This window comes from Ammospiza caudacuta, chromosome 9 (genome assembly GCF_027887145.1).
Source record: "Ammospiza caudacuta isolate bAmmCau1 chromosome 9, bAmmCau1.pri, whole genome shotgun sequence".
Taxonomy (NCBI): domain Eukaryota; kingdom Metazoa; phylum Chordata; class Aves; order Passeriformes; family Passerellidae; genus Ammospiza; species Ammospiza caudacuta.
In genome coordinates, this window is record NC_080601.1 from 37,062,212 (window position 1) to 37,089,614 (window position 27,403).

General features: G+C 44.3%; 1 protein-coding gene across 1 annotated transcript; it reads left to right on the forward strand.

Moving 5' to 3' along the window:
* The first annotated feature begins 526 nt into the window (after nt 1-526).
* Nucleotides 527-16,671, forward strand: MKI67 (marker of proliferation Ki-67). The gene is made up of 15 exons (XM_058810439.1): nt 527-618; nt 1,393-1,474; nt 1,556-1,671; nt 2,012-2,081; nt 2,653-2,731; nt 3,817-5,250; nt 5,554-5,792; nt 6,323-6,716; nt 8,483-8,598; nt 8,988-9,159; nt 9,248-9,382; nt 9,761-11,208; nt 11,994-12,066; nt 12,392-15,370; nt 16,051-16,671. Exons 1-15 carry the CDS (start codon nt 527-529, stop codon nt 16,182-16,184), a joined length of 7,563 nt encoding a protein of 2,520 aa, XP_058666422.1. The 3' UTR covers nt 16,185-16,671.
* Nucleotides 16,672-27,403: the final 10,732 nt, after the last annotated feature.

Here is a 27,403-nt window from a genome sequence, read left to right on the forward strand (position 1 = left end):
TGCCAGTTCTGTGCTGTTCCTCCTTCTGTCGCGGTCTGTGCACGATCGCGACAGAGCTCGGGGGCTGCCCCAGCTCCGGCCCCTTCCCAGCTGTTCCTGCCGCTGCTCCCCTCCTTTTCCAGGAAAATAGAACTACAGTCAGCTGCTCTCTGCTTTAAATTCCAATCTGAGCATTTCCCTTTGGGTAAGAGATTGAAGGATTTAGATTTAGGTGAAGACGAGTGAGTTTTTAAGTTGTTTATGGGACGAAATCTGTGTTGCCCCTGAAGGTTTCCTAGGTTATGATGGGTAACTAAAGTCACCTGAACACCAACATTAGTCTGACAATTTCTAAACATATTCATAATTTTTACACAGAAAAACACATATAAACAGCACTGAGATTCTTCTGCTGTCCATTAGAAAATATCTCTGGTACAAAATAAAGCATAAAAATTTACATCAATTTTCTCTCATGAACATGTAAATCATAATTAGGATGAGTAATCTGGGTGTTTTTCATAGGTAAGGTTCCTTAAGTTCGAAGATGCCGCGCTATGGAACAATCGTTGTCATTAAAAGGAACGGGACTGATGGAATTGTTTTTCCTCTCACCTCAACTTCTTGTTTATTTGGAAGGTGAGAATTTGCTTGCATGCATTGAAATAATGAGTGCTTTCCTACAGATGATGTATTTTAATGCTTATTTACAAAAATAAACGCGTATTTAGGAATGGTGTACAGAGGAGGGAAGGTGATACTGGACTAGGGTTGATGTAAGAGTAGAAAGTTGAACTTTATTTTATTACTGCTTTTTGTCCTTTCCTTGCCAGAACTACTTTTATTGATTGATTGATTTTAAATTTATGGCCACAGGAAATCAGGGGAAGGGATTAAAGGTGGTAAGACTAACAGCAAGTCAAAAGCATTAGAGATTAGCTTAAGAAAAGGACAGAAAGGAAAAGTCTGTACATTTATGAACATGTTTTAACTTGCTAATAACTTTTAAGAGGGTAGAAATTGTTCTGCAGGCGAGACCAAGGTCCAGTGACCTGTTGGCAGTCTCAGTCAGAAATGTAAGCCTGAGAATGGCTTCAACAGCTCATTTTGTGTGAAAATATTCCACAAGTCTCAGGAAACTCTGGAGTAAGTTAATCCCACAGCAGCAGCCGTGCTGTAGTTGTGTCTCAGCTTGTTGTGATCTGCTTTTTTCACTTTGGGTGTTTCCCTTGTTTTCTGATCTCTGATGCTGGAGGAGTGTCAGCTGCTATTTTTTACCAGTTTAAAAAGACCTTGGTAGTTAATTCTCTTTAAATGAGAGACCTCATGCTGCTGTACCATTGCTAACTAAAATATTGGGCAGTGCCCTAATTCTGGCAGCGTTTGTGTGGAACTAAGCTGTGTTTCCCCCAGGAAATCAGAATGCGACATCCGCATGCGGCTGCCCTGGGTGTCCAACGAGCACTGCAGAATCGAGGTCAATGAGAACAAGGAGGTGAGCTGCTGGTGTACTGAACAGGCCCTGAGTGCTGCATCCCTGCAGGTCACTCATGCCTTGCTTTGCTTTGCTTTTCAGGCAGTCCTGACCAATCTGAGCTCGGTGAACCCCACGCAGCTGAACGGGGCTTGCTTTGAGCAGCCTGTGCCCCTGAAGCACGGAGATGTGTTAACCATCATCGATCGTTCTTTCAGGTGGGTGCCAGCCTCTTCACTTATTTCATTCCAGATAATAAACACTGACATTTATTTCATATTTCTCTGTAAAATCTTATAGACCTTCATCAGAAGGCAGGATTGCTAAAGTTATCTCTTTATTGCTGATATAACATTAAGCTAAATCAGTAAAGATAGAATTGTTTAGAGACATCATTCTTATTTTGTTTTAGGGTGAAATTTAAAGTTGCTGAAGCCTTTCAAATGGAGATGTATGCACTGTTGGGAGGGGGCAACATTCCTAGGTCATTCCTCTTAATAATCAGAATCGAGTCATCAATTATTTGACAAAACATGGTGTTTTAAAATATTTGTTCAGGTTTGAATATCCTCTGCAATCAACACCGAAAAGGAAGCGTTCCAGGTCTCCAAAAGATGAAACTCTGCAGGTAACTTTGTGGCTGTGGCTTTTTTCTTTAGAAACATATTGGTAGTAGTGACATAATTTTATATCTTCTTGTTCTGTTTTCTTATTAAAAGAAATTACACTTTTCTTATTAAAAGTAACTTTTCAGCCCTAAACTTCCCTTCTGTCATAAAATGCAAATCAACTTTCTGATAAGTGCTTTGGAAAATTTAGTAATTTTTAGTCTAAATTTGAGTCAAAAATTTGCCACTGTTTGGTATTAGATAATTCATAATTCATGGTGTTACTAAGACAGAGCTATAAATCTTCCACTGGGTTTGGTAAGGGGAGGTTCAAGTGTTTTCATTCTTATTTTACAGCTGCTTTGACAGCTCAGAATTTAAGTGATAAAACAAGATGAACTTCTCCCCTCTAGGGCCTCAAATGTATTGGCCAATGTTAAATATTGAAAAGTTCAAGGATTTAATTTGAATATTTTAAAGCTTGTTTAGGGTCAGTGCATATTCTCCTATAAATAGGTTTTTTCAATGTCAAATTGAAAGCTGAAGTATAAAATGTTTGTTGCTCTGCTGTAATGTTGTACAAATTTACAGGTTCTTCATGTTCAGCAGGTGGCAGAAGTGGAATTATTACCCAAACAACCTCCAGGAGCTAAAAGTCTTGATGCTTCAGGTTGGTGCCTGTTTTATGAGGGCTTTGTTTGCTTTTGCCCCCTTAACTGCATTTATTATTGGCATTAGAATTGAACCAAAGTTAAAAGAGGGGAGAAAAGGCATTTTAATACTTTCCAATCTGAGAGCACCTTGCAGTGTCAGTGATTATCTCATCATGTTTAAATACTGTGGATTCACCTTCAACATTAAAATGTAACTTGAACTGCTCTGCTGACCTACAGCTACACTTTTTTTCTTAGCAAATATGGCATTATCTCATGCATTCTTTCCTAATGAATAATTGAAAAAGTGTAATTTTGAAGGTACACAGTATATATTGAAATGTTTACAGGAACTGTTTCCTGTAGAACCAGAAAAATCCAGAGCTGCTAATTCTGGGTAATTATAACCCATAGACTGCTTAAATGCCAGGACTTCACCTTCCCATCCTTCTTGTCTTAAATAATCCTAATTTTCAGAGAAGGCTCTTTATTATCATTTCTGACTGATTTTTTAGTCCCAGTGAAAAAAGCCCCAGGTGCTTCCAGGTGTTCCATTTCAGTAGATCCTGTCACTGACATCTTTTCATAAAAATCCTTTCTTTAGGATTTTTCCCCCTTCTGAGAAGCTGTGGCCTCAGCAACAAAATGTAACCAATGGTTATCTGCTGCTGTGGGATGCAACAGGTGCATCTGGGATTGTGTTTGGATTTACTGACCACTCACAGCAGAGCTGGGTCTCACTGTGCTTTATTTATTTATTATAGCCCTTTGTTTATTCATTCCTTTTCTATTCTTAGCTTAGCTAGCTTCTGAGAATCTTCCTTCTATTCCTTTTAGCATAGTAATAATGTAAAATATATCATAAAATAATAAATCAAGCCTTCTGAACATGAGGTCAACATTCTCACCTCTCTCTTCACCCTGAAAAACCCTTGCAAGCTCTGTAACAAGACCCTGGCTGACAAGGAAAGTCTTTGCTGACCTGGATCTTCCCCCTTGGGAGGGAAAATAAGGAATTTTCATTCTGTATTGATGGAACTTTTATTTTTAGTTCTGAAATGTTAAAGTAACTCTGTGTCTCTATTTTTGTTTATCTACAAAGAAAGCAAAGCAAATGCTGAGTGTGAAGAAAAAAATGCCAATGAAAAGAAACAAACTCCAGAGAAAAATCTTCCTGAAGCTTTCCCTGTCAAACTCCAAACACCCAAATCTTCACAGAGAATACATCATGTTCTTAAAAAGCAAAATGAAATGTCTCCCTTTAGTAAACTCTATGAAAGAGTGAAAAATGAGCTGAAAGTGGAAAAACCTCTGCACAGGAGAAGTTCCTCTCGGCCAGCCACAAAAGGAGACCCTGGGAGCGTTCTGCCAGAACCAAGTGCCCCCATTTCATCCCAGAGTTGTCCTTTTGATCTGGGCAGCCTGGCTAAAAGAAAGGAATCAGGCAGGATGGAAAATATTGAAAAATGTGTAATTGTGAGAAGAGAAGAAGAAAACAGCCCAGGGTTTAAGCAGCTGTCAGCTGGGGGGAGAACTCCCAGGAAGAGTTTTACCAGGAGTCCTCAAGGTCCCACTTCAAAGGAGGTGTCAGGAGAGAGCAGTCAGGGTTCATTGCAGGATCCCAAGGGATTGAGGACACCAGGCACTTCCAGAGGTGCTGCAGTTACACCCAGACCCAGCAAGGAGCACCACAGCAGCTCGCTGGTGCTGCTGGAGCAGTGCTCCATAGAAAGGTTTGAGTGCCCAGTTCAGAGGGCAGTGTGCAGCCCCAGCAGCTGCAGTGCTGCTGCAGCAGCTCCCCCGAGGAGGAGTCCTCGCTCTGCTCCTGTGTCACCTCCCAGAGGGAGCTCTGGAGTGAGCCCTGGGAATCCTGGCGCTCCAGGGACCCCACGGCGTGGGTCCCTCAAGCTGAAGCCACTTCCAGAGATCCCAGCTGCAGCTCCAAGGGAAGATCCAGCGTGCAGAGCTGAGGACACGCAGCTGCCTTTGCCAGAAGAGAAAAGCTTAAAGCCAAGACGAAACAGCAAACAACAAACACCAGGAAAACCTGCCCAGGAGGTGCTGAAGGAAATCTGGGATCAGGCAAACCTGGAGAACTCAGAGGTGGGACATTGTGAAACCCCTGCCTCTCTCTCTGATTCCAAGAGTCCCAGAAGAAGCAGCAGGGAAAGTAAAGAATTCTTGGACAAAAGTGCCCATTCAGAGGCATTGGCTGCAGAGGAGATGTTGGCATCTCCTGCTGGTCAGACACCTGGAAGGAAAAGGGGGAGGCAAAGGAGCTCTGGAGGGCTGGCTGAAACAGCACTGCAGGCAAACACTGCTTTGGAGCAGCACAATTCAGGCAGAAAAGCCAGGGGAGCTCCAGCAGAGCTGGCCATGGGCAGGAGTCACCAAAACCAGGGTTTGGAAGTCACCAGTGCTACAAGACCTCGGAGACCATCAGGCAGGAGATCTCCTGGAAGTGCTGCTGAGCTGGGAGACACTGAGCCTGGCTCAGAAACCAAAACTTTGGGCCTCTTGCATGGGGAAGACTCAGGTAAATACATTGGATTCCCTACTTGGTTTTTGTATGAGAGAAATTCTGTAGCACTTTCCTAAGAATTCTCCTACTTGGGTAAAATGTACAACCAATTACTGACACTAATTGTAAAATATTTATCATGGAGTTACATTTGACCTTAACAATACCCAGTATGTATAAAATATCCTGGATTTAATCTATTTCCCTTTAAGGTAGGTTTCTCTGAGTTTTGTTTCCAACTCTGAAATGCACAGGAAAGGTTAAAATGCTGCCTTGGATTCTTGAATATCTAAAAATCATTTCAATTGTTCTTTTCAGGCAAGACAAAAAGAATCTCTCAGAAGAGGAAAAGTGGTGAAATGCTCCCTCAGGCTTTGGGCAAAAGGAAGAGAGTGTCCTTTGGTGGCCATCTGAGCCCAGAACTCTTTGATAAAAGTTTGCCTCCCAACTCTCCCCTGAAAAGAGGAGCCCTCCCTGCCAGGAGGAGCTTACCCCATGGAAACTCTCCTCGGGCTGTGCTCAAAAAGGCTCAGAGCTTGAAGCACTTGATAGATCAGGTAAATGTTCAGAGTAATCAAGTTGCTGAGTCCATTACTGTCATCAGAATTTAGAGATTCTATTATATATGTATTAATTCAAAATTAGTAGTAACCCTTGTGTGGTGCATGCTGGTGTCACTCATGAGTGTTTGGGATGCTCAAAGAATCATCAGCTAAAACAGCTTTATTATAAAGTGAAAGTACAACCAGGTTCCCTGGCAAGGTCACTCTGCTACTTTGTGGATAGGTAAAACACACAAGGAAAAATCAGGCTAAAAGTTTAAAATCAATCAATCTGAAATTAAATGGACAAAAAAAGGTTTAGTTGGTGGCTGAGGATGGATGAAGGGTATGGATGGGAAAAGATGAGGATCAAAAGTAAGGTAAACCCTCCTGCCTAACTTAGCCCAGACTTGATCAACAGTTTAGGAATCATTTATCATTTCTGAAAAAGTAAAATCCAAGTCTCAGGCAGGGTTTGCCTGCACTGATCACTTCATTAAAAAGAAGGAAAAAATTCTTAATTTACTTTTTTATTTTTTTCCTAGGAAGAGAAAAAGTCACCCAAGAATTGCCCAGCCCAGCAGCCCCCAGGTGCCTCACCCCCTGTGCCAGCCCCCAGAACCCCTGCGGGCTCTCCAGCCCCCTTCAGGAAAGGGCGAGTCTCCATCTCCCACACCCCCACTCCATTCCTGATTGCAGAGGAGAAGGATGCTGGCACACAGGGCTTGGATCCCGAGGGGAAGAGTGGTGCCCAAGGGAGAACCCCCAAATCTGCTGCTGCTGCCCAGGATGCCAAAGCCTCGGGGGCAGCGACGCCTGCCAGCTCAGCCAGAGGTGCCCAGCTGTGCCTGAAGGGCTCTGCCAGGAGGAGCAGAGGTGGGGCTGTGGCTGTCATCAGTGCCAAGAGGAGAAGTGGTGCCTCCAGTGCCAATTTATTAGGTTGGTTTCAATAGTTAATTTCTAATACTCACTTTCATGCTTTAAAATACAGGAACCACACTGGAAATTACTTGTTTGGTTATGCAGAGACCACCAGGTAATTGGTGAATCTTCTGAAATCTGCTGGCCTTACTGGAAGTGCAAAGTGTTGCAATTTTTTTGTCCATAAAGCACATTTATTAAAGTATCTATGAACATAATTAAACACAGATATTAATGTTCAGAAGTTTTTAAATGGTAAAATTAACATTCTCTTTGCAAGGTTATAGTCATGATCTTTAAAATCTGTCAAGTTCAAGTAGTGTTAAACTAAACAATGTTTATCACATCAATTTGTTTTGAGAAACTTCACCTTTCATAGCAATGCAGCTTCACTTTGGTTATTTTGTGCCTTCTTTTTATACAAGGCTCAGGAATAATGGAGTTATTGTCAAGGAACTGGGCTGTATTGAACTGCTCAAAGTGATACTTAGGTGATAGAAATAAGAAATAAGATCATAACTGGGTGTTACTTTCAAATCCTCAGAATTCCCAGTGTTGAGCACTGATTGGAAATAGTTTTGACAGCATTGGAAACTGTAATAGTGGAGTTCTGGTTCTTCAGGTTTTGACTTTTGAATAAACTTTGAAGTAGGGTGTATTTCTCACCTGTTTTCATCAGTTAAATCAGTTTGACAAAGTCCAATTCCCCATTCACCCAGGAATTTTTATTACTTTATTATTCTGTCCATTTTAATGGCAGCAGAGCTCTTGACAAATACCAGTGGCATTCCATTTCTCACCACCTCTGTGATGTGCTTTTTAATATCACTGCAGCAATTCCTTCTGTAATATGAAAAGAACATCACAGCTCTTAAAAATTTCAGATCCAAAGTAAAACTGTTTCCAAAGCTTTTTCAGGTAATTTCCTGGATGCTTGGCATATTCCCCTGCATCCTGCACACCCTGGCAATGTCAGCTCTTCAAAGTTCTTTTTATTTACAGACTGACATAGCAATTCTGACAAGAGAATAACAGCATCCTTTTCTTGGATGGGAAAGGAACAGCATTCCCCTTTTTATCTGTTTTAAAACAAGTCATTTCTTTTATATGATCCCTTTGTTCTGATAGCTTTTTTTCCTGAAGTAAACCAGGCAGGTGTCCTACAACTTCCAGCTTCATTTATTCCACAGCTGTAACTCCCTGCTCCCTCTGCTGTGTACAGAATGATGCTGTGATGAAGATGACCTTGCTGTGGGAATTTTGGGAGTGTGTCACAAGGAGAAAGTGATACAAGAAAAATTATGGGAAGGTTGTGTAGATCTAAATTCAGGATAAATAACTGAAATTCCTCAGGAAGGTGGAAAAGAAACTTCACTTAGAAACAATTTCTCTTCTGTTAAATCTCACCAGAGTAAAGCTCATCTATAATGAACAAGGCTGAAAAGCTCAAGTTTCTGTTGGGAAAAATGAGTTCCTTCCAAAAGAGAGAGGAAGGAACTGGGTCAGCGTTCAGCTGTAGGATCTGAGCTGTGTTTGACACTGTGTGAAGCTCATTGTTTTGGTGTGGAAAGCCACACTGGGTACTTGGAGTCTCCTTAAACTTCAGCTGAAATTGGATTTTCAAATTGAGAATGTTTCAGAGAACACTTCAGCCGTTACCAGATTAATAACAACCACTTTCCTCTGCCAGACTGCAGAAAATGTATTGGAATCATAAAGGAATAATTTTGAACTTCCATTTACACAGCTGAGAGTTAAATTGGTTCTTTCTCCTTTTCTTCTAGTTGCAAAATCTTGGGCAGAAGTGGTAAAACTGGGAGTTGCAAGACCACAGCCAAAGACTGCTAAAAAAACTGTCCGTAAAGGAAAAGCCCTGAAGAGATTAAACCACCCACCAAAGGTATCCTTGTCTTTCTTGTGTTGCTTTGTTTTATTTTCTTGCATATCCACCAAGCAGCTTGGATGGATGTTGACTGAGAAGCTGAGCTCTTGGTGTGATATAAAATGGGAGTTGATGTCTCTCACAGCATGTGGGAAATGGAGGTTTTTACAAAAATAATCACAGAATTAATAGGGTTGGAAACGACCTCAAAGATCTTGGAATCCAAGCTCTGATCATAAAAATCAGGCAGGACCTGCCTTTCCTGAACTCAGGCTGGCTGGACCTTCCAGCCCTCATCCTGCAGCCTTCTGGAACCTCCCAGTTCCATAAATAAATTATGGAAGGAGCTTGGCCATCTCTTCCATCATGAATCTTTGCTTAATAACTTTTTTCTTTTCCCTCTGCAGACTCCAGAGAGGAAAATAAAAGGTCACTTCAGCACAGGTCATGCAGAGTCACCTGCTACCATAGTTGTAGGTAGAGCTTATTCCACCACAGTCAGGTCAGCTGGACAGGTCCCTAAAGTGGTAAAAAATCCCAAGCTGAAGCTAAACATGGACATGGATGAAAGTTTCACAGGTGAGATTTCAAAGTCTGTTGCTTCATCTGCCTGCTGTGCAGTTCTTTTGTCAAAACCTCTGCTCATTTCCCCAAATGTCATTTCTAGGGGTGCCTGAAATGTTCCAAACCCCAAAAACTCAGGGAGGAAGAACTCTTCCTTTGGCTGCTGCTCAGAATGCTGATGTTACACCCCCATGGGCTGCGGGGGACATTTCTGACTTGCACACTCCTGAGGAATCTGGTAGGCTTGGTATTTTAAAAAAAGAATATTGAGGTATATTATGGGTTAGCAGCAGTCTCAGCCAAGCAGATGTAACTGAGGTGAAGCATCCAGCAACCTCTGAGAGGAACCATTGAGATTTATCAGGTATTAAAAGAAAATGTAGTTCCAGTTAGTTTCTGAGTAGGATATTTTATTATTCATTGTGTTTGGTGTGGAACTTCAGGCTGCTGGTGAGACATTCAGACACTGAATGCCCAATGCACGTGTTTGGATTTTGATTTCTAGAAGGGTCTATTTGAATTTGAATTGGAATTTTTTTATTATGCACCAATTAAAATGCTTGGATTTTCTGCTTAATTTATTTTCCAAATGACATAAGTCTACTGCTTATTTCAGGAGAGATGCTGGTGTCACCATTAAATAATTCAGATGCTTCAGAGCAGAAGCAAGAGAGTCCAGGCATATTCCACCTTCTGAGAGAGGAGTCATCTCCATCTATGTTTGATGAAACAGCCACAAAAACTCCTGAAAAGAGAAAAGCTGTGCACAAAGATACTGTGGGTAGTTTGGCAGTAACTCCAGCAAAACCAGCATCTCTGGTGAAGTCAGCAAGTAAAAGAAGGACTCCAAAGCAGAAAGTGGAGCCACTTGAGGTCATGTCAAGCAAAAGGAAGATTTTAAGGACCCCTGAGCAAAGGTCAGAACCAGGAGAGGTTTTGTCAGGTATCAAGAGACTCATGAAGACCCCAAGGCAGAAGTCTGAGCCTGTAGAGGTTCTGTCAGGCATCAAACAACTCTGGAAGACCCCAGATCAGAAATTGGAGCCTACAGAGGTTTTGTCAGGCATCAAACACCTCTTGAAAACCCCAAAGCAGAAACTGGAGCCTGTAGTGGTTCTGTCAGGCATCAAGCAGCTCTTGAAGACCCCAGATCAGAAGTTGGAGCCTGTAGAGGTTTTGTCAGGCATCAGACACCTCTTGAAGACCCCAAAGCAGAAGATGGAGCCTGTAGAGGTTCTGTCAGGCATCAAGCAGCTCTTGAAGACCCCAGATGAGAAGTTGGAACCTGTAGAGGTTTTGTCAGGCACCAAGCACCTCTTGAAAACCCCAGATCAGAAGTTGGAGCCTGTAGAGGTTTTGTCAGGCATCAGACACCTCTTGAAGACCCCAAAGCAGAAGTTGAAGCCTGCAGAGGTTCTTTCAGGCATCAAACAGCTCTTGAAGACCCCAAAGCAGAAACTGCAGCCTGTAGAGGCTTTGTCAGGCATCAAGCATCTCATGAGGACCCCAAAGCAGAAACTGGAGCCTGTAGAGGTTCTGCCAGATATCAAGCACCTCTTGAAAACCCCGAAGGAGAAGTTGGAGCCTGTGGAGGCTTTGTCAGGCATCAAGCACCTCATGAGGACCCCACGGCGGAAGGCAGAGCCACTGGAGGACCTGTCAGGCATTAAGCAGCTCCTGAGGACCCCTCAGCAAGAGCTGGAAGCAGTCACAGATGAAATTGCCTTGAAAAGGTTGCTGGAGACTCCAGCAGAGAGCAAGCAAGCAGTGAAAGCTGTGCCAGGTGTGACTTCAGCCAGGAAAAGGCCAAAGCTGAGATCCCAGCCCGTGGAGGACATGGTTGGCATCAGCCGCATTTTCCAGACACCAAAGGAGAAGGCGCAGCCTGTGGAAAACACGTTTGGGATTCAGAGATTGATGAAGTCTCCTAAAGAGAAATATCAACCAGTTGAGGATTTTGTGGGGCTACAGAGGCTCATGGCAGAACCCAGGCAGAAAGCTTCTGATTCTGAAGTGGACTACGCTGGTGTGACTGAAATGTTTGGTACCCCAGAGGAAATGAAGGTAAATGCTTCAGCTTTTGGAAAGGATGTTTTTAGATTTTGAAACTTGTGGTTGAAATTAATTTAGGCTTCCTAGTATGATACTTTCCATCTTGCAACATTTTATAGGGACAGCTGCATTTGTGTGTGTTAAAATGGATTTATTTGAAAGGACCTGTCACAAATGAGTGTTTTAAGGTTGTTTAGGTATCATTAAAAACAGGCTGAATATTAAAGTGACATTCCCAGCATCTCATTCACCATTCCACACTGACCATTGCAGGTAGGAGAAGTGAAGTTCTGCAGTCAGTGGGTCAGGGCTGGTGATGTCTGTGCCCAGCCTGGTTTGTTCTGGTGCTGCTTTTTATTGTGACAAGACTCTTGATCCTCAGTGGAGATGTCTGGCATCACTGCCAGTATCATTTCCTGAAAAAATTATTTTGATTCTCACGTTCCATAGGTAAAATGCTGAGTATCCCTGGGCTTAGTGCTTAGAACTACAATGAAACACTACAGAACACTCAATTTCTCTTCAATACCCCAAATTCCCTTTGAGCACTCATTTAGGCACTTCTAAACCTCTCCACAGTGTTGTCTTTCACTTGAGATGGCAAGAATTGAATTTGATATGTTTATGGGTTTATATCACATAAATGGATGCATTTATAAGACTAATTGATTTAATTTGTAAAGAAAAGGGTTTCACAAGCATTTTTATAAACATTGCTGTACATTCATCTGGCATTGGTTGGCTCCAAGTTCTTGTCCTGTCAGACACGCATTTATTGGTTTTTTTTATTCCTTTAGGTCAGATCAGTAAATGTTATGGATTCTCAGGGAGAAATTTCACCTCCTGGTTCTAATTCCAATCATAAACATGGTAAGGACAAATATTTTGCTTAGAGGAATAATGAATATATAAAATCATAAATGTTACCATGAAATTCAAATGTTGTTCAAACCTCTCTCAGTGAGCCCAGCTATTTCCTGAGCTAAGATATTTTTTTCCCTTTGACCTATTCAAATAAATTAAACAACTTCAGTCAGAAGCCTGGCCTTTAATCTAGGAATTTGTTAAATATTTCTTTATTTGTTGTATGATTTGTTTGAGCAAGATGGTTCTGTGAGGGAAATGGGAATACACAGATACTTTGATCAGGCACAGGAATGTCTAATTTTTGCTTGTGCTCTCTGCCCTGCTCTAGAAGAGAAAGGAGAAGTTTCCCAAGGTGAAGATTGCCAACAGAAGGACTCAGCTGGTAAAGAGCAGCCTACCCAGAGAGCCAGAAGGGGCAGGAGGGCTGTGCCTCCTGCTGCAGCAAAGCCAAGTGAAAATGGTGTGAGTTCAAAGGAGTTGCCAAGTCCTGACACCCAAGAGGAGATGGGAGTGATCACACCTGAAAACAAGGGAAGAGCAAGGAGGACAAGGCGTTGCATACAAGAAGTTGTTCCGAAGTGCCCTGATCAGGAAGGGCTTGACGTTGTTTCATCTGTGGAACCACCTGGAGCTGCTCAGAGAGCAGGGAGAGGTAAAAGGAAAGAGCTGAAGGAGTTAAAACCTCCAAATGAACATCTGGAGTCTTGTGTGGAAGATTCCTCAGTGCTACAAAAAGCACCTGCAGATACCAAACAGAGTTTGCAGGAGTGTGGCACCAGTGAGACTGAAGGTGATCCAGGCACAAAGACAGGAGCTGGAAATGTTCAGAGTGAAATGTGGCAGCTGCAAACAGGTTTAAATAACCCTGATAGCAAAGCTGCAGACAGTGGGATGGAGGACAGTGGGGAAGTGCTCCTGTCACCGAGGAGGAGGCGCAGAGGAGTGGAGAACACAGAGCCAGTGATTCCACCAAGGAGAGGGAGACGAGCAAGGAATGACCAAGGTAAAGCAGCTTCCCCAGGAGACCTTCATGGAACAACCAGAAAGCTTCGTAAAGACCCATCCCCAAAGGTTTCACAGAGACAGGAGCAGCATTGTGACAAAGCTCCTGAGGCTGTCACTGCACAAGAATCTGAAAATGGCACTAAACTTGAACTAGAGGCAACAGAGAGAAGAGTTAAGTCTCTTAGAAGTGCTAGAAACAGAAAGCACTCAGCTGAAATAAAAGCAGACACTGGTGGGGTCGCACTTGAAAATACACAAAACGTTCAGAAAACTGAGGAAACATCAACTGAAACTGATGCTGAAACACAATCCCACGTGAAAAATAAGATGAAAGGATCTCAGGGATATGAAACAGAAAATGCTCAGGAAAATACAACAGAGGCAGCTCAAAGATTAAAGGCAGAGTCACCTTCTGCAGAGACAAACAAAATGCCAGTCAGTGCTCAGAACGTGGAAGCAAACAGGGCTAGAAACAGGAGAGGCAAAAAAGACTCTTTGGAGCAAAAAACTGAGGAATTTACGGAAAACGTGAACAGCCTAAAACCAATTGCTCCCAAATGTAAGTCAGAAGTGGATGAGTCTTCTCTGCAGGACGCTGTGGGCTCTGTTTGTGGCAGTGCAGCCCAGGGCAGGGAGGAGCAGCCCAGCCCAGGTGCCCCATCAGGCCCTGCTGCACACAGTGCCAGTCCTGCTCAGGGCACTCAGAGGAGGACCAGGAATGAACGGGGAATCCTTAAAGCAGAGCAAACCGAAACCCAGCAGGGCAATCCAGCACAAAATAATGCAGTGGTGCCTAGAAGAGGAAGAGGTAAAAAAGTTAATTTTCAGCTTGAAGAAAGCAGTTCCAAAGCAACTGAAGGAGAAAGTTTACCTGAGGGTGATGAAGGGGTGACTGACAAAGATAATCCACATGAGAGTTCCGAAATTCCTCCTTCACAGGGAAGGAGGAGCAGGAGAAAGCAACCTGATTCCATCCCACAACAAGCTAGTCCTGCCTTTATGGAAAAACAAACATCAAGTGCAGATGAAAGGCGAGACGAGGCTGTTGTGCAGGAGGCAGGAGCAGCTTTGGGAGCAGAGGACAATCCACCCAGGCGGGGCCGGAGCCGTGAGGCGGCCGCAGCCCCACAGAGCAGATCTCCCTCTGTCAGAACCAGGCGTGGGCTGCTCCTGGAAGGTGCTGCCAAACAGGTGGCACAGAGTGAAGAGGAAAATCCAGCTCTGGGGAAGAAAACTCTACAGGCAAAAGGGAATGCACCAGCAAGGGACAGAAGGAAAAAGAAGGATCCAGCAGCAGAGGCAAGTAGTCCAACTCCTCTCCTGGGAAAATGTGCCCTGTCAGAGACTCAAGATGAAGGTACTCGGGAAGAACCAAGTGTGCCTTTGGAAGCACTGTCCTGTGCCAAGGAGAGGGCACCAGGAAGGGGCAGAAGGAAAGAAGCTGCTCTGGCATCACACACAAGGAATTCCATCTCTCTTCGAGGGAAGCGCAGGTTGGCCACAGGTGATGGAGAAGAAGCTCCCACAGAAGAGCACAATGTTCCCTTAGAAACTTGTGATCCATCTGGAAAGGAAAATCAACTGAGAAGAGGCAGGAGGAAGGAAATTGCCCCCTTGGTAGAAGCCAAAAGTTCTGTTCAGGGAAACCAGGTCCTGTCAAAACAAAGTGGTAGGAAAAATAACAGTAGGGAAGTTAAACAGAATTTGGACAATTCTTCCCAAGAAAATTTGGAGCTTGTAAAAGAGAGCTCGAGGCAAGCAGCCACTTCACTGGCTCTTAGTCCCACCTCACTTCAGGGTTTGCCAGAAGATGGTAAAGACAGAATTCCTGAAGAAAAAAGTAAAGTTTTGGACACAGCTCCACCTGCAAAAGAAAATCCATCAAGAATGGGCAGGAAGAAAACAACTTCTTCCACTTCTGAAGAAACAATTTCCACTTCTCTCAGGGGAAAACCCAACCTGCCCAGAGGCAGAGGTCAGAAGAGGGTTCTTCAAGAAAGTGAAGATGCATCTCCAGAAGATGCCCCATGCCAAGGAAGAACAAGGCAGTTGAGAAGCAATAGGAGGAAGGTGGAGGTGTCAGAGGCAGCTACTGCTGCTTCTCCCCACAAAAGCAGTGACTTGGCAGGAAAGGGCAGCGCTCTGGGAGCTCAGGATTTGAGTGGAGCTCCCACTGGTTCTGAAGAGAATCAGCCAGGACAAGGCCAGGAGGGTGCCCCTGCTCCACAGGCAGCTCCCCCCTCTCGCAGGAGGAGGTGCCAGCTGCCAGCAGAGGATGTGCCAGCCAAAAAACTAAAATCAGGTGAGGCAAGGCTTGGCTTTCTCTTTAAGGTTGGCTGAGTTTGTGATGGACAAGATCCCAGCTCCCTCAGCTGCTCCTGGGGCTCTCCCAGCTCCATTCCCTTCCCTGTTCACTCCCCAGCCCCTCCATGTCCCTCCTGAGCTGAGGGACCCAAACTGGGCCCAGCCCAGAGCAGGGGACAGTCACTGCCCTGTCCTGCTGCCACCTAAAGTGGGCCCTGGAGTTTTCAGCTTAACTTAAAAACTCCCAATTAGAAAATATTATCAAATGAGTGCCTTGAAGGAGAAATGGCAGCAGCTCTGTAGTGCTACAGCAAGGAATTGCCTGCCATGAAACTTGCTCTGTTTTCACTTTTGCAGGACTTTGGTGTTGGTTCTGTTTTAGTTTCACATAGCAGTGGAAGGAATTTTAGCTAAAATGGCAGCTAATTGGTTTTGGTGCTCTCATTAATGTTAACCTACTTTCAGAAATAGCTGTGAATCCTCAGGGATCCAACTTCAAGGATATTGGATGTGCAGAAGTGTGGGGTTGGTATCTGCTTTGTGGAATTCAGAGCTGTAATCTTTGCAATGTTGTCATTGGGGACATTTCCTTTCCAAACAATGGAGGTGAAGATGGAATTTTGTGGGGAATGTTTGATTGATGATACAAATTGACATTTTTGTTCCATGTGCAAATAGGGAATGATGAAAATGGGTCTCTCCAAAGAGGAAGAAGAAACCAAACTAAACCTGGAGGAGAGGATGCACGGGCAGCTCAGACCACTGGAGGGATGGAGAGGAGGACAAGATCCAGCACAAGAACAAGGAAATAGCCTTAGGAGTCCCAGAACTAGTTTTTAAATCAATTCAGTAATTCCAATTACAGGTTTTTTAAATGTGAATTGATTTGCACTCTGATTTTAAGCTAAGACTTGGTAATTACATGGTTGCTTTGCAAAATATATTTCTTAATGTGCCTACAGATAGAAAGTAGATATTTCTTTAGTGGCTTTGCCAATATGTGGTGGTTCCTAAACCATGGGGTGCTTGTGCAAAGCTGCAAACACAAATTCCATTTTGTTTATCAGTGTTTCTGCCCTTTTTCCTGTTGATCAGTACAACAATCAGGAAGCTAAAGCTATTTTCTGCTGAAATTTTCCTATGCTTAAGTTTTATTTTTCGTTGAAGTTCTGTAAATATTCTTAAAAAAAATAGTTGTATTAGTGGAAGTATTATGCTAAATTTTTAATAAGTTTTTTAAAAAAATTCAATTTGTATTGAAAAGTGCAGGTTCTGAAGTCATTAAACTTGTAAACACTGGCACTTGTGTGGTTTTTTGGGTTTAAGAATGCTTAAGAATAATTGCTGCTGTCTTACGTGTTCATTTCTAAGGTTCATCCTCTGATTGATGTGGTTTGCAGACAGAATTTTTAGGACTTTTTACAGATAATTTGTCTTCAAGACTGGGGGCTTCTGAAATGCTCAGAAACAGAGAAAATTCAGCCTGGGCATCAAATTTGTGTGCAGTTTCTAGACCTGATTTAAAATCCTTTGTGTATGTGGTGTGTGAGGGGTTGGGGATGGTTCTGCAGCAGAGCAGTTGGAACTGGAATGGTTCAGGTTGGAAAAGACCCTAAGACTCCAAAACTCAAAACTAATATAATAATATGATTTTTTTTTATCTAGGTTGGATTTTTTGTCTGTTTTTAATCATATGAAATATGCTGTACCCATATCCACAGAGGGTTTTTATTGAATTATAATGCAGTTTTATTTTAAAATCACTTTATTCTAGTTTGAAAACTGCAGTATGTCCATACATCCAGGGTTGCTCCATCCCAGGTGCAGAATCTGCTGCTTTCCCTTGAACTTCACATGGTTGAATATGAGAACTGGGATACTGTATGGTGAGGGGGTCTTTTGGTTTGGTTTGGGTTTTTTGTGGCTTTTTTTAAACCCCGTTTCCCAAACATGACATTCCTAAAACTTTAACCCTGAAATCTCAGAGGAAAGCAAAATTTTAGCATCTCCCCTAAATTCAAAACTGTCTCCTTTGTATAAGCAATGCCATGGTTGGGAAATACGGGGATCCGCAGGAATATTTTTCTGGTTCTAAGAAGTTTGGGTTTTTTTCTCCAGTCACTCAGATCAGATTTGAGTTTTGTCCTAATTCAAATCTAACAAGCTTGGATTAAATGCCTCAGTTCTCTTCCACAGCTGGGGTTTCTCCCCAAGATGGAATTTGTGGATAAACTAAACTTGAGGAACATCTCCTGAAGTAAATTCTCCTTCTCTAGTACTCAAAAATCAGGAATTGTCTCCTCTCATTGCCACGTTCCCAGGTGCCTCACTGGAGCTGGTGTTGAGTCTTGAGCAGGAATCCTGGGCAGAGGCTGCTCTAAGGTGGGCAGAGCCTCTCCAGGAATTTATCCCACTGCTTTGTAGGAATGGGAGAGATCTCCCTGAGGAATTTATCCCACTGCTTTTGCAGGAATTGGAGAGATCTCCCTGAGGAATTTATCCCATTGCTTTGTAGGAATGGGAGAGATCTCCCTGAGGAATTTATCCCACTGCTTTTGTAGGATCTCCCTGAGGAATTTATCCCATTGATTTGTAGGAATTTATCCCACTGCTTTTGCAGGAATTGGAGAGATCTCCCTGAGGAATTTATCCCACTGCTTTTGCAGGAATTGGAGAGATCTCCCTGAGGAATTTATCCCATTGATTAGTAGGAATTGGAGAGATCTCCCTGAGGAATTTATCCCATTGATTAGTAGGAATTTATCCCACTGCTTTGCAGGATCTCCCTGAGGAATTTATCCCACTGCTTTTGTGGGATCTCCCTGAGGAATTTATCCCATTGCTTTGTAGGAATTGGGGAGATCTCCCTGAGGAATTTATCCCACTGCTTTGTAGGAATTGGGGAGATCTCCCTGAGGAGTTTATCCCATTGCTTTGTAGGAATGGGAGAGATCTCCCTGAGGAATTTATCCCACTGCTTTGTAGGAATTGGGGAGATCTCCCTGAGGAGTTTATCCCATTGCTTTGTAGGAATGGGAGAGATCTCCCTGAGGAATTTATCCCACTGCTTTGTAGGAATTGGGGAGATCTCCCTGAGGAATTTATCCCACTGCTTTTGTAGGATCTCTCTGAGGAATTTATCCCATTGCTTTGTAGGAATTGGGGAGATCTCCCTGAGGAATTTATCCCAATGATTTGTAGGAATGGGAGAGATCTCCCTGAGGAATTTATCCCACTGCTTTGTAGGAATGGGAGAGATTGCCCTGAGGAATTTATCCCATTGATTTGTAGGAATTGGGGAGATCTCCCTGAGGAATTTGTCCCACTGCTTTGCAGGATCTCCCTGAGGAATTTATCCCACTGCTTTTGCAGGAATTGGAGAGATCTCCAGATGTAGACCCAGTTTCTGTAATGCCAGGAGCACACACACATCCTGTGGAGATCTGTGCAAGGCCAGATGTGTTTGGTGGAGATGGACAAGGTAGGATGGGAATTCCCAAAGCAAATGTTCACTTGTGGAAGTCTCAGAAAGTGATGTTGTTGTTGTGTCATGTTGATTCAAATTTGATAAAGATGTATTTTATTTTATAGGCAGCTCCACTCTGAAAATCTGAAACTGCAGATCTTCCTCAAGGTAGACAATTCTGAGGGAGAGCTGAGACAAATCTTTTACCTCAGGGGTCAATCAAACAAATCAAAATAATGCAAGAAGCTCTTTGCTGCTTCTGCTGCCGACAGCATCCACGCCGGAATTCCCTCCGATGCTGTGATCCGTATGATGTCTTCTCCTTGTTGCTCGCTTCATCTGAAATCTCTTCATCTTCGTGAAATCCCGAAGTTGAAGGATAATCCATTTGCTGCGTTGTCATTGTTTTCTTAGACGCGGTTTTCTTTTTATACGTTGTGGGAAAAAATCGCCGCATTGTTGCGGTCTCGCCGCGAGATGGCGCTGTGGCTCCCCCGAACAGATCCGGCACGTCGGGCACCGCGGTCATCCCCCCGCAAGGTGGCGCTGTCACCGGGCTGGGTACCGTGATGGCGGCATGAACTCGGCTGCCCCTCGTTCGGCAGCCTGCCGTGCCCGCGATCTTGTTTGAGACCGAGTCTGCATGGCTTTTGATTCAGCTGACAATGGAGCCTGAATACGTGAACGCCTCCCCTGGGTGGAAGAGGCTTGGAGGGTGGGGACTGAAGGCACCGGGAGCGGAGAGGGGGTGGAGCCCCCGAGCACGGCCCCTCCTCGCCCGAGACGTCACAGGGGACCGGCCCCGCCTCTGCGCACGCGCGCCTTCGGGAACGCCCCCCGTCTCCCCCGGGCTGACGTCACTGTCTCCGTCCCGTTCCGCCTCCGAGGTCTCCTCCCTACGATGTGTCCCTGACTCTCTCTCCTCCTCTGACGCTGCATGCCCGCCTCCCCCCGGTGCGTGCAGCCCGGCCCCGCCGGTGCCCCCGTCCGTGCTGCGATTCGGGCCGATCTCCGCGTCCCGGCTTCCGGGTTTGGCGTCACCACCGCGCGTCCCCTGCGTCTCCCTACGGTAGCCGGCTGGAGCCCTGTAGCCGCCCCTAACTCGCTGCCCGTGTCTGACGCTGCCGCGTCGGTCTGAGCGCCCTCCCCCGGAGTCCCGCAGCCTTGCCCTGCACACGCGTTGTTGGCACCGTGCCGGCTCAGGCAGCCGCCGCTCCCGGCGCTGCGCTCGCAAAAGCTGCACCAGAACCCGCGTCTCCCATCGCCTCCACACGCGCTCCCCCGCCAGCCTGCGCCGCCGCGAGAAAGCGCTTCCACCCTCCCCTCCTGTCCCCCTTGGACCCCCCGCTCCGACCCCGCCGCTTGTCCCGTCCCGTCTCCCCTGGCCCCTGCGAGTGGAAGGGCGCGCCCTTAAGGGGCGACCCGCGTCCTCGGTCTCGCTGGGAGAAAACCTCAACTCGTCTGGGAGTGGGATGGGGTCATCTGTGCCTGAGTCGGAGCCTGAAGCCCCTGCACTCTCTGGGGTTTCAGGGCGTTTTAGGGATCTCTTGGGTTTCCGGGGTGGTGGGACCGGAGGCAATGACATTGCTCCCCGCTCCCTTTCCTCGAGAGCCTTTTCCCCCTGGCTAACTGGGATCGGAGCCAATCTCCGTTTCGAGCCTTGCTCACCTTCCTCCGCCCCTGTGGGATTTGCAACAAGTTGTTGCCTCGCCACTCTTTTTGACTGCACTGAGGTAGCTTCTAACATAATTCTTGCAGGAGACAGCAATTTCAAGGCTGTCTCATCCTTTTTCGTAGCTAAGAGATAAAGGTGTCTATTAATTTCTTGCCAAAACCCCACTTCAAACAACAGACGTGTCTCCGAAAACGGGTAATTGAGTCTCACCCACAACAGAAGGTCTTTAAGCTCCTTCTTTGGGATCCCTACCGTGTGTGTGTCTGCCACGCCTTGTAAGGCAGACAAAATCCCTGTCCCTGGGAGAGTGTGCCCCCCATGTTCTTAATTTTGACTTTCTCACTGAATTTGTGTTGTCAGAGCAGTCTGAAGGCTCCTGATATCCGTCCAGCATGTCACAGGAGATGGATCCAGAGGCGCCTTTCTGGTTCCGCTCCGGGCTGTTCTGCTGCGAACCTTCTTGGGCAGAAGCTGAGTGTGATGGTCTTCTCAGGGCTGCTGCTTTTTTCTTTCAGACTCTCCTGGCTGCTTTCCCAAGGAGTTATCGGTGCTCTCCTGGGAACACGTCCAACTCTCGGCTCTTCAGGGCTTCAGGGTTGTCCCTTGGTGGGAGAGCCCGGCCAGGAACGCCAAGTGACCGGTCCGGCTGTTCGTCCCTGCACGGGCACACACAGCATGGCCTTGGGACAGCCCGCGCTCCAAAGGACGAGTGCACTCTTCAGATTTTCAGTCTTTGATATTGTTATTTCTTACCTACAAAATTTTCTTCCAGCCTGACAGAGGTGTGACCAGCAAGGCAGCCAAGGGCACTCTGACCTCCCACTGGGCGGTCGTCTATTTTTACACTAAAAACTACGTATTTTATATTTACCTTTATTTCCCAATACCTTTCACCCATATTAGCAAGTCCACCTTCACCAAGAACCAATCCCAAAGTGCCAACACCACCACAGAAAATGGATGACAAGAAGAAGAAAGAAGGACAAGACACGCCCTGATTCCTCCATCTTGTCTCCATAACCCCCCTGTACCAAAATCCTAAAACCTATATTTCCACCCTGTGAATACTTAATTCTTACACCATTTATCCCCAAGTGATTCTCTTGTCCTCAAACAGGTGGCACATCCTGTGCAGGGTCAAAATCCAATCACCAAGCACTCCTGGCAACATTCCAGGATTTCTGAGTCCCCCAAGGGTTGTCTCGGTAACTCTGGACATCCGGAGTGATGTGCTGAGTTCCCACAGGAAAATTTCCAAATTCTCTTCTCTATAATTTCTGTAGAGTTACATCTTCATTGTTGGTTGTGTGGCAGTGCAAATTAAAAAAAAATAAAAATAAAAGGAAATGGTAGGAAAATTTCATTGCAATCTTTCTGCATTGTCAGTCTTTTTTATTTTTAATCTGGGCAGATGATTTTCTTAAGGAAAGAAGGAAAAGAATGGGACATAACATCAGGAAGCAGAGGTTTCTCTTAGTTACCCATGATTGTTATTCACATTTACAAGTTGCTGGGTATAGATATATCTATATGTTTTTATATCTATGAATTTATTTAAAGCTATTTTCTTCAGTGATTTTGGGTGATCAGTAAAGAAGAATGAGTATTTTAAATTTTGTGTAAATTTAGAGAGCTGCCTGTTGATGATATTTAATCTCTCAGCCTCATTTAGGTTGGAAAAGTTTTCCAAAACCATTGAGTCCAAGGCCACCACTGTCCCATGTCCCCAAATGCCACATCCTCATGGCTTTTAAATCCCTGCAGAGTATTTATTATTTAAGCAGGAGCGTTATTTTTCCAGAGGTTTTGGTTTGATCCTCCTTGTGATGGCATTGTCACCGCTGTGCTGTCAATTGTCACCGATCCCTGTGGGAACCTCCATCTCTCCTCTAAATTCCATCTCCACACTTATTAAAAATAGATGGACTTCCTGCTTCCACCACATAAATAAGGTTGAAAAATCAACCTGATTGTCACGGAGAGTTTCAAAACCTTCAAAACTTCCTGACAACAAAATGATTTTAATATTTCAGCCCTGCCTTGCCATCAGTGCCACAGCCCTGCCTGTTCCTGACAGTCTCTTTCATATCCAATTTCCTTCCAGGCTCCTTGGCTTGAAAGAGTTCCCTGACAGCAAGACAAGCTGCTTAATTACATGAAATATGGAAAGAAAATGGTTTGAGTTTTGCAGCTTTTAATTTGTCTCTTTCCACGGCATTCCTCCCTGCCCTGACCCAAGGTGTGATGCTGTTTTGGGAGGGGAGTTGTTAACCTTGGAGCTGAGCTGTAAACACCCCCAGAATTTTGGGAAATTCTGTAATTTCCCACAGGCTGGGCTCTGGTGGAGGCAATGCTCAGAGGTTTCCAGGGAGCAGGTAATTGCTGATCTTTGAGGATGTTTTCTCCATAGATTCCCACTCAGCTTCCTTCCCTGCTCCTTTAGAATATCATTTATGGCTGGTACCCACAGGAGGTCACAGAAAAATCCCAAACACAAGTGGGAACTCCCATCCTTTTAAAAAATTCCATGTGAGGTTCCCTGCCACTCCAAAAGTTGTAATTAGTGAATATTCTCAGGTTTGCCAACGGAGGCTGGAATCTGTCGATAAACTAAACTTGAGGAACATCTCCTGAAGTAAATTTTCCTTCTCTAGTACTGAAAAAGGTAATGAAAACATCTGGAAATGAAATATCAGGGTGTGGGGTCATCTGGGAACGTTTGATGGTGCTCAGGGCAGGTGTTGATGTTTTTGTGAGGGGCAGGTAGGTCAGGACTTGTCAGCCTGTGACAAACAACACTAAAAATAGGGAAAAAAATCAGTGTATTTGAGAGCTAAAACTCCAGTCCTGTTCTGATCTTCACCATTATAAATTTCCCTTTTTTATTTAATGAATTTAAGCAAATTCTCCATATTTATGTAGTACATTTTTTCTCCAGAAGTACTTCTTAAATTCCAGTAGAATGCAGGATTGTGCATGGCTAAAATACACCCTTGTAATTCCAAAGTTTGATAACCACAACTTTTATAGAACACATGGCAGAAAGAGTAAAACTTTATACTGTATTTCACTGAAAATATCAATTTTATCAAGAGATAAAACCAAATTCTGCAGCCAGAATTTGGAATTAAGTGTGGCATACCATAAAACCATGATGTTTTATGGTCATGGTGCTTCAATACCCACCCACTGCTGATTCTGAGCAGCATCATTCAGATCACCTTGCCCAGGAAATATTTTCAGCCAAAGCCAGAAGAAATCAAAGCACTTTGAGGCAAATATTCCTGTGTCTTTGTGAATTAGGGAAGAAACACTGACAAAAAATCAGTGGTTTTAGCACTACTTTTAGTGCTGCTATTAGAATTATCTGAATAAGTACATTACACATTTTAAAATTTATTACTTACTACATTTTAAAATTTATTTTATTAAGATACAAAAATCTTGCCAGAAAGTTTCTCATGGCTTATTTTCCTACCTAAAATTGGGTGGATATTCAAAACAAAACCTGAGTGAGAGGAGTTTCACTCCTCAGTGTTCATTAAGGAATTAAAATTCCTATTTTGACTTCAGCAGTTTAAAGTCTGCTGCTACAAATCCTTCAACACAAATTTCCCAGCTCCAGGAGACACCTGGACTAAGTGAAGTTCAGCACTTAAAAAGAGGAGCTTAATCTAGTTTAACCCAAGTTTAAACTTGGACAGATGCAATAATTTGTTGGAGTTGTTTTCATATTTTACCGGAAGAGAAACTTCTTAACAAGAAATTGCAGCTCTTTAATTAAACAAAAAAACTTATGATTTCCAAAAGAATACCACTTTTTGTGGTAGGAGATGAAAGGACTGCAGAGCTTTGCAGCCATCTGAAAAGTAGAAATTTATTTATAAATTTCTCAATTCAATTCTAAGTAAAAGTTTGTTTCAAAAATTAATTTAATGTTAATATTTAGCTTTTTAATACAAATATTATGAAATAAGTTATGTTAGTATGAAATTATTGTAGAATCTTTCTATATGTAATATTCAGCTTTTTAATTTTCTTAGTATCATTTTCTTCAGTGAGAGGATCACATTTTCTAGGACATGATGGAATGAAAATTGGGATTTTGTGCAATTTAGAGAGTTTTCCAGGCTGCTTGGTGGAAGAATGTAAGGAAATCTTGGTGGCCACTGTGTGCACAGGAACGAACTCCAGATTTTCTCCTCTGCTCCTTCCAGAGGGAGCTGCATCTCCATGTGGATCTGACGCTCCCAATTTTGCAGCTCTGGAGGTATTTTAAATTTTAAATTGCAATTTTTGTGAATACCAGGGAAAGATGCAGCTGCCACTGCCCTCAAGAAGGTCAAACAAATTTTTCTAAAAAGCAGCTAATTAGAGCTGTAAATTAGATTAGACCAGGCTCTTCTCGCCCACCTACGAGCTATTTATGCTGTGAATCTCCCCAGAACCCACTGCCATAAATCCTTGTTTTTCTTTGAGGGGAGATGCCCCACCAGCTGACCAAAACTGTGCTGGTGAACTTTGTAATTAATATTTTGCATGTGTTCCTAAAACTCTCAATGACCTATTTTTAAATAATGGGAAATGAGAAACCCCTCCAGGAGGGTCAGGCAGATCAGAAATCATCCACGAGGCAAGCGAGGGGCCAAATCCATTTTAATTGAACCCACTGAGAGCATCTCCTCAGTCAAAGCCTGAAACTAAGTTTAAAACTAAAGCTGAGACTTTCAGGAGCAGGACCAGATGAAAACCCACCAGCTTTTTTTTTAATTTTGAAGCCGAATCCTGTCAATTTACCAAAGCCCAGCTCGTTATAGATATGCAAATCACTCCAGCAGTGCCTTTTGGGGTGTGGGCATCGCTTTGCAGCCCTCCCGGTGCAATGTGTGATTAATCCCAGCCAAGTCAAGCCCACCAATTAGCACCAGCTCATTTTCCTCCCTTTCCAGCGAGTGCCTCCTTTGTTGCACTGCTCCCTGTTCATTAGTTGGAGCACCCCGTGCCAATTAGGCAGGCAGAGGCACTAATTTGATCATCTGGAGAGTTGATCCTCCCAAGATCCGCGGCCGTTCCTCCAGGGCGCTCCAGCTCGGCTTGGGGCTCGCGTTCCCCCTCTGGAGAAGCTCGTGCTTCCCATTAACTAAAGGGAAGGCCTGCTCCTCAGGCAGAGCTCAGCCCCACGCCTGGCCCAGCGAGGGAACCCCAGGCAGGCTTGGCTGGGGCGTGCCAGGGCTGAGGTGGCTCCTGAGAGAGCAGGAACACGGACACCACCATCCCGGCCCAGCCTGGCCAGCCTGGCACGGCTTTCCAGGCTCTGGCATGGCTGTGCTGGGCCCGGGGATCAGTTCTGGCCATGGGATCAGTACTGGCCATGGGATCAGTTCTGGCCCTGGGATCAGTTCTGTCCATAGGATCTGTCCTGGCCCTGGGATCAGTTTTGCCATAGGGTCAGTTCTATCCCTACGATCAGTTCTGTCCCTCTGATCAGTTCTGTCCCTAGGGTCAGTACTGGCCATGGGATCAGTTCTGTCCACAGGATCAATTCTGGCCCCGGGATCAGTTCTAGCCCTGGGATCACTTCTGTCCCTAGAATCAGTTCTGTCCCTAGGATCAGTTCTGTCCCTAGGATCAGGTCTGTCCCTCTGATCAGCTCTGTCCATAGGATCAGTTCTATCCCTAGGATCAGCTCTGTCCCTAGGATCAGTTCTATCCCTAGGGTCAGTTCTGTCCCTAGGATCAGTTCTGTCCCTAGGGTCAGTTCTGTCCCTAGGATCAGCATTTCCCCCTTGCACAGCTCCCGATTTCCTCAGGACACCACTGCCCTCACCAGCACAGCACCAGGGAGGGATGAACCTTCCCAGGAGTCAAAATTCCTGAGTGATGTTGGCCGTGGCACCTATTTGATGGAATTCATGGAATTCTAGAGTCATTTAGGTTGGAGAAGACCTTTGAGTCCAGCCGCAAGACCAATTTCCCAGAGCTGTCCCTTGCTGTGGGTAGCAATGCCCACTCTGAGCCTGCACTAAAACTGACCCTAAAGACAAACACCCCCTTTGCCTTGCCCACCATTGCTCCCCTATAATGCCAACTTTTTAAAGGCCAAATTCCCTTTAGGATCTCAGAGCAGACCTTGGCTGGTGAGGCAGGACTCAGCATCCGAAGGAGGTGAATCCTCCTGGAAGTTTGGGAGAGCCCAGCCTGAGCAGTCCTGACCAGAACCAGCTGAAAAAAGAGCAGCCTGTGAGTGGATTTAATAACTTCTCATATTTAAAATTGCCTTGTCATTTGAGTAATGAGCTCTCTGTGCTTTCTGCTGGAAAGGATCACCACAGAGCTTTGTTTTTGGTGGGGTACCCACTTGGGCAGCCTAGGTGTGTTGCTAACTGAACCCAAATTATTAACCTTAATACAATTTTTAAACAATTATTAAGCTAATCAGATGCAAATTAAACAAAATGAACCTATAAATATATGTGTTTTTCAAATTAGTAATTGGATTTTTTGATGATCTTTGGCTTGACATTGATAAGCTGCTTCTCATAACAGTCTAATTAGGCAATATGTAAACTTTGGCATTCGGTTCTGTCCTAGTGGCTTTTTCAAATGATGTTTGTAAAATTTGCAATTTCATATTACAGATTAAAAATTAAAAACTGCAGGAGGCTAACATTAAAATGAGAATTCATTTCATGGAAAGCCCTGTAGACAAAATTCACCCTAATAGAATTGTGCATAAGGGGCTGCAAATCATGATCTATAGTTACACAGGGGAAGGCTTGTCAAAACCAGTATTGTTGGCCTGTAGTTCTATTCACAGTATTAAACCCATCAGTGGAGTCACTTTGGGGAAAATGCGAACATTATCAAAGAACAGTAAATTAGCAAGAAAT

Bases quoted from the DNA above. Each gene is read 5' to 3' on its own strand.
- MKI67 (XM_058810439.1), top strand. From the start codon at position 527: ATGCCGCGCTATGGAACAATCGTTGTCATTAAAAGGAACGGGACTGAT. The intron at 5,793-6,322 runs GTAAATGTTCAG...TTTTTTTCCTAG, and splicing joins TGAAGCACTTGATAGATCAG to GAAGAGAAAAAGTCACCCAA. The intron at 6,717-8,482 runs GTTGGTTTCAAT...CTTTTCTTCTAG, and splicing joins CTCCAGTGCCAATTTATTAG to TTGCAAAATCTTGGGCAGAA.